The sequence below is a fragment of the Haplochromis burtoni genome, unplaced genomic scaffold (assembly GCF_018398535.1).
Source record: "Haplochromis burtoni strain Fernald_Lab_line unplaced genomic scaffold, NCSU_Asbu1 Contig_1424, whole genome shotgun sequence".
In the NCBI taxonomy this organism is placed as follows: Eukaryota; Metazoa; Chordata; class Actinopteri; order Cichliformes; family Cichlidae; genus Haplochromis; species Haplochromis burtoni.
In genome coordinates, this window is record NW_024583785.1 from 1 (window position 1) to 6,550 (window position 6,550).

Sequence of the window (6,550 nt, forward strand, 5' to 3'; positions counted from 1 at the left end):
AATGTTAATGGCACTTACCCATCCGGGGAATGCTGACCACGTGGGAACTCGCTGGCAGAGGTCTCGCAGGATTCGGATGATGATCACGCAGGACTGAAGACCATTGGCTCTAGCCTTTGATGCAATAAAGTTAGGTTTATGGAGTGACCCAGCGTGATAAGAGATGGACCAAACACGTTAATCAGTTTCATTGTAGAGGCTCCAAATACTACTGTGCATAATGGAAGCTTGAGTATGGTTCGATTTGCATATAAGCCATAACTGTTTGCAATCAGCTGCCATTCCCAGTAGTCTTGGACCTCGCAGTTAGTAAGGGAAGTCACAGTTTGCAAGATGCACAAGAAATGAGGACTTTTCTTGCCATCTTCTAAACCCTGACCCCAGATTTGTCCAGGTATCTCACAAACAGGGACTTAAAGTACAAGAGTCCACCTGAGAGGAGAATATAAGGACTGAAAGAGGCAAGGAAATCTGTTTTACTTTGCCTGTGCTTTGCCTGGTAGCAAAATCAAAGCAAAAGATACAGATGTTCCTTTTTCTCTCAATCCTCATTGTACAAAATATATAGAATAAAACAATACAAACATTGAACATGAAAGCACTTCTGGATGGTACAACCTTGTGCTGGTTACTGTGCAGCCTTATGGAATCACATGTCACTATATGTCAGTCTAAATTGGATTGGGGATACAAGGATGCCAATTCTTTGCTAGGAGGTTTTTTTGTGAGAGATTCAAATGAACTTGGGTTATCATCTCTACATACAACATACTTTGACCAGATTTTTGTTGGCACAGATGACATCCTTGAATATATGTGTGTGTGTTTTTGCTATAAATAGTTTAATTATAACCCAAAAAAACCAAACAAATGAATATACTGAAATAATGCATCTCATAAGGCTACAAGAAGAAAGTAAAATGATGTTCCGAACCTGGAACCACTTAGCGTGGCGCAGAACAGCCAGAGCGTCAAGGCATTTTTGCCTGTCCAAGACGTCCACTGGGTCTTTCACCATACCCGAGGTTACATCTAAAAATGAATTCCAAGTGTCAAAATGGTGATGAGGAATGGGTGTTTGACCAGGTCAGCGAGGCTGGCAGAGAACAAACACATTGCCACACATACCAGCTTCTCTTTCCGTAACAACCTACACTTGCTTTTTCAGAATTTCAAAGAGATCACTGACATTTGAAAAACACACCAAAACACTAATGTCAAAGCTTTGTTTACAGACAGCGTACAGCATGTTAGGTCATTATGTTTACAGACTCACCTAAGACGAACAGACCAATACCATAGCTACACTGAGTGGTTGGTCACAAATGTTTGAAGCCAAAACTGTTTTATCAGGTAATTGTGTTTGTTGGCAACTGGTAAATTAATATGGACGTTTTGTAGATGTTTCTTGTTCAAGCACTGAGAATCAAGGGATTCGACAGCTAATGATGAACTGTGTTACAATTAGGAAGAACGGGCAAATAGCAAGTGACCTGATAAAAAAAGTGGCACAGCAACAGTAGGTGTGGCAAAGTTTTTGGGATGTGAGAAAACCTTGGTCAAAAATCCTTCCGAAGCTCTCAGGCCCTACCAACCCTTTCATAGGAGACGATGTACTAGTGTCGAAAGAAAGGGAGGGGGAGGAAAAATTTAACTCTGTGCTCAAGTTGTATATTACATCAGATATATATATCTATATATATAGATATATATAGATATAGATAAAAAAATATATATAAAAAGAGGAAGCAATGGTTGCTGAAGAGGAGAAGTACAAGAAAACAAAAGGGTTAGGATATCATGCATGCAAAAACCTAACATCAGTAGTTTGGAATAAGACCCCAACAATCATTATATACCAGAAGCCATATTCAGGTGCAACCACAGATTCCTCTGCCATAGTCTCCTTTCCTGAACTTTTATTAATACTCCCCTAAGAATAATCCTCAGAACAATCATCACAGTTACTGATTCAGTAGAATAGCTGACCATCTTCAAATCGTTTGTACTCCTTTTTCCATAATGTCTGAGGTTAAAGGTGTTTGCTTTTAGCTAAACATGAGCTGCTTTGAGCCCAATTTTGAGTGCAGTTTATGTAAAAAGACGACACGAATCAACTCAGGGGAGCACTTTAGAACAGGGGACGTCAGCATGGTGAAGTGTTCAGTACACAAAAGGAACATTTGTTTCCTGTGACAAAATCACAACCAAATTTCTCCAACTCGGCCAAATCTTGATTACAAAAGCAACGCAAAATTCCCACCTGTGCACAACTAGTTCAGATTAAACTTTAAGACATGTCGTGTCTCCTACGTCTGTTCATTTATCACTTAGACGCGTACAGGAATTGTCTTTTGTCGCATAGCTTGATGGAAATTTGGAAAAAAAGTAATGTATGTCTCCCAACAACAAAATGGAAACAATCCCCTGAAACACAGGAAACAAAACAGAATCTCACCTGGGAATAACTAGACTTAACACAATGCAAACACTGATCATGCTTTGTTTAAAGGATAACGATAGCATCTGAGAGGTAAGAATTACAGAGCAAAAGCACGAGAGCAATACTGCTGGCACATACCCTTTTCATTTTCTTTACAACAAAACAAAGTAGTAATGAGAACCACGCAATTACAAGACTCAGACAATATTTAGGTTGGACGTCTCATAAAGCAGATTATAGAAATCTGAGGTTTCATTTAGGTTTTAAAAACTATAATTTGCTGTTTACATAAAGGCAGTTCACACTGCACAACACAGTCAAGGTAAGAAATGATCTCTCATGTTAATGAGCTCTTTCAGCTGAATCAAATAAGGAACATTGACTAGACCACTACAACGGCAAAACCACCGTGTGCCAGCAGGACAGTGCTCTTCAGAGCGTCAACCAACATACTGAAACTGATTTTACAGAGAGATAAATATCAAAAAAAAGAAAGCGAAAGGCTGTCTTGGGTTTCCAACCTCCATCCCGGCCATTTTCCTCTCTGATGACGGGTGAAGTCAGCGTGATTGTCACTTGCATCTTTGGCTCGGTACAGGACGTCAGAATGATGGCTGCTTCCTGGACAGACCCTTTGACTTCATATTTCTCTGATGTTACCATCTGGAGGAGAACATTTTTTAAAAAGTGAAAATCAATTCATTTCCAAAAGAAATAACTTGAGGGGTGTACGTAGTCAGCTCAGTGGACACTTTCATATGTATAGTTAAACCCTGTGATGGTTAAGAAGGTAAACCAGCTTCATAGCGATGAGTAGGGATGGGTACCGGTGTCCGGTGCCATGATGGCACCGGTTCTGACATAAACGGTAGTAACCAGACCGAAAAGCAGCGCACATTTCGGTGCTTTATTTCGGTGCTTTTTTTTCCTGAGCTGTGATACACTTCTAGCCAATCATTTTACGTTTCCGAGGATAGTAGGCGGGGCCAGGTACGTACGTTCTGTTAGAGCAGAGCTACAGATTAAAAATGTCCAAGGCGAAGCGGTCAAAAGTCTGGCTGTACTTCACAGCAAAATATGCAAACTCAGCAGCCTGCAACAAGTGCTTTAAGCTGATACTGTGATACTGTCAAAGGAGGTAACACCAAGAATCCGATTAAACAGCTGGCGACGCATAGCGTTTTTTTTAAAAGCCGAGAAATGCGCCGTATTTGATAGCTTGCTGCGAGACCTCACACCGTGCACGTCGGGTGGGTTGCCAGTTATCGGACCCGGAGCAACATCCCCCAAAAACCCGAAGAAGAGTCCTGGCCCCTAGCCCTGCCAGTGTAGCAGAAATGATGACGGATGATGATGCAGCAGCAGCCGTTCTTCTCTGCGTGAGTAGCTTATGTTGTTCGTGTGTAATTTACGTTGAGTAGGCTAACCACGTTATTACATTAATGCATGTAAGGTGAACTAGCAAACATCATCATAGCTACATGCGGCTGTCTTCTTGTTTGATGGCAGATACTCCCTTCACCCTGGCCAAAAAGGCTAAAATGACCAAAGAAAAAGTGGAAAACAGTTAAACATGAGAGGTTTAAGTTTGTGTTTTTTCCATTGTTTAAGCACTGCTTCCAGCCAAGAGTGATACCATATATGCCACATAGCTGCAGAAAAGGCTAACATTGTTATCTTTTTACAAAAAAACCAGCTGAACATGAGAGGTTTTTGGACAAAGTTTGTGTTCTCCATTCTTTAAGCACCGGTTCGAGCACCGTTTAAGCACCGGTATCGGATAAAACCTAAACGATACCCATCCCTAGTGGTGAGGTTACTCTGCATCGCAGCCCCAGTCTGTGTGTGCGTACGGTAACTCTGTAATATGCAGCAAGAAAATCAGAGCTTCTTCGTCCCTGAAAGCTGCTGAACCCCTCAGGAAGTCTCCTGTGGGGCACAAAAATACTGGAACTGGTGCAAGTACACAACAGGTCACATGACAGGCTGCCGTATCAATACTCTCATCTAACAGATTACTCTGAGGCATATTCACAAGTAAATATTTCTGAAGAAAGAAGTTGGTCTTCATAAAAACAGCAGTTTGTATGCCTTGTGTCCGAACTGAGGCGGGTGATCTAAGTGGGGTGTCTGTCAAAGCTGCCACTAAAGAACAAGTGTGGGGTGACATGGTGAAGATATTACTGTTAGCTGTTTGGGGAGGTGCTCCACGATGGAGGTGAGGAGGCTCTTGGTGGGCTTCTCAGAGCAGAGCAGGACGAGATTGACATTCTTGTCCCCACGGAGAAGCAAGCCTTTGGCCAGGACACCAACCCTCATCACTCCCTTCAGGGCTCTGGGAAATGAGCAAAGCACAACAGCAACTATTAGACTTGAAATCCCTCTAAGTGAGTTTTCCTGCCTCAGGAGAGCCATGTCACTACATCAGTTTTTCTTTGGACACGAGAGTCAAACCTTGGAGTAAGTGGTTCTCAGCACAATCTTACACCCCCTCCTTCCCCAGGAGCACCGACTGCACTGTGTCAGTTGTTTTGCCTTTTTATTGTCACTACAGACACGTACAGTGAGATTCAGAGCATCTCCGACCCAGCGCACACATGTGGGACAAGACGGGGGGCACAGCTCTGCAGCACTACATACATGTGAACAGCACCACCTCAATGTGCCTTGGGTTGTTATAGCAACGCAGCTGGAAGTAGGTACTAAGTAGGAGAAGGTACTAAAAATAGTGGCAATGGCCACCTAGTAGATGCACCCACAGTATGAATATCAAAACCCTGCATCACTGTGTGCTCAGCTTATCACACATTTCAACTTGACCTCTAACCTCAAGGTTACTACAACCTAACCGCACACCCTAAAAGAGCCAGGCTGAGTTCGTACCAGTGGCAAAGGGCTATTGGATCTGCCAAACAGAAATGATCTGAACTTCGGCACTGGCTCCTGACAGACCTTGAAACTGTCTCGGTGGGTTAGGGGCTTCATCAAAGACTGTTCTACTACTAAAACTAAAGATTTTCATCCACCCACAGACCTGTCTTTTGCTGGTTCTTTCTTCTCTTTGTCTTCTTCTTTGGTCTTGTCCTGGTCTGTAATTATGTCAGACACCAGTTTGAGAGCACGTTCCGTAATTGACACAATTTTCTGGATGGACTGAAGCTCATCTTCTGAGGGGTAGATGGCTGCATGCTTGGTCATAACGTAGCGGTCATCTGAGGAGTCGGGCCGGCGTGGAGGCTGTAAGATGGAACAGTTCAAACAGGTTTAGGTTTTATTAAATGACATGCCAGCACTAAGATCAAAAAGCTTAAACAGGTATAAAAAAAAAACAGACTTTCAAATGATACATTTCACCTCTTAAAAGCCAAACCAAGAAAAAAAACGCGTTATTTTTTAACAATAACTGTCAATTGCATTTTTTGTTAATTCAAACAAGAGATGGTCATTGTAGTCAAACTCAGAATACACAACCAGATAAGAGAAAAGCTAAGTTCTTGGAGCCTTCACTGCAAAAGCCATAAATCTTCCTCAAATGTTCGTTAGTGCAACAGAACCGCAGGCAGCAGAGGGGTCCACAGTTCCTAGAACTATATCATAAAGATCAGCCAGGCTCTTGTTTCCTTTTGTTCACTGCTAAGTCCAGCATGCTCATTGTTTTCAGTGATGGGCTCAGACTTTGTTAGTTGTTCCCTGTACATGACTAAAGACTGGGGGACAGAGCTTTCAGTCTGTGGCACTGTCAACCATAAGCTCTGTTGAGAGCTTATTTATTTTACAACTACTCTATTAGTGTCTTATTACAAAAACCCCAAAGACATCTCCTACCACAGGCCCCTGAGGCTGCAGGCCGGGCATGCCAGGGCGGACTCCGAGTAGACCGGGAGGCCCCGGAGGCCCTTGTGGATATCCTCCATCTGGCATACGACGTCGCTCATCCCAATGGTGCTGTTCCTCCTCCATGCGTCTCCAGTACATGTCTTCTTCATAACGCCTGAAAATGTAAACCAGAACTGGTCTCACTCAAATATTTTATCTGTCTGCTTCTTGCACCATGTAGAAACGTTTCACTGCTCCTGGGAAAAAAGCGTGTATCATCTGTTGTACTTT

At 42.7% G+C, this 6,550-nt stretch overlaps 1 protein-coding gene across 1 annotated transcript in view; it reads right to left on the reverse strand.

Moving 5' to 3' along the window:
• Window positions 1-18: 18 nt before the first annotated feature.
• The window catches only part of LOC102308294 (zinc finger RNA-binding protein), a gene marked incomplete at both ends in the record, with an annotated part of 8,566 nt that continues 2,034 nt past the window's right edge, over window positions 19-6,550 (reverse strand). Inside the window, 6 exon segments of the mRNA XM_042216972.1 lie at window positions 19-114; window positions 935-1,032; window positions 2,965-3,106; window positions 4,628-4,778; window positions 5,478-5,680; window positions 6,269-6,434. Coding sequence (XP_042072906.1) covers window positions 19-114; window positions 935-1,032; window positions 2,965-3,106; window positions 4,628-4,778; window positions 5,478-5,680; window positions 6,269-6,434 — 856 coding nt within the window.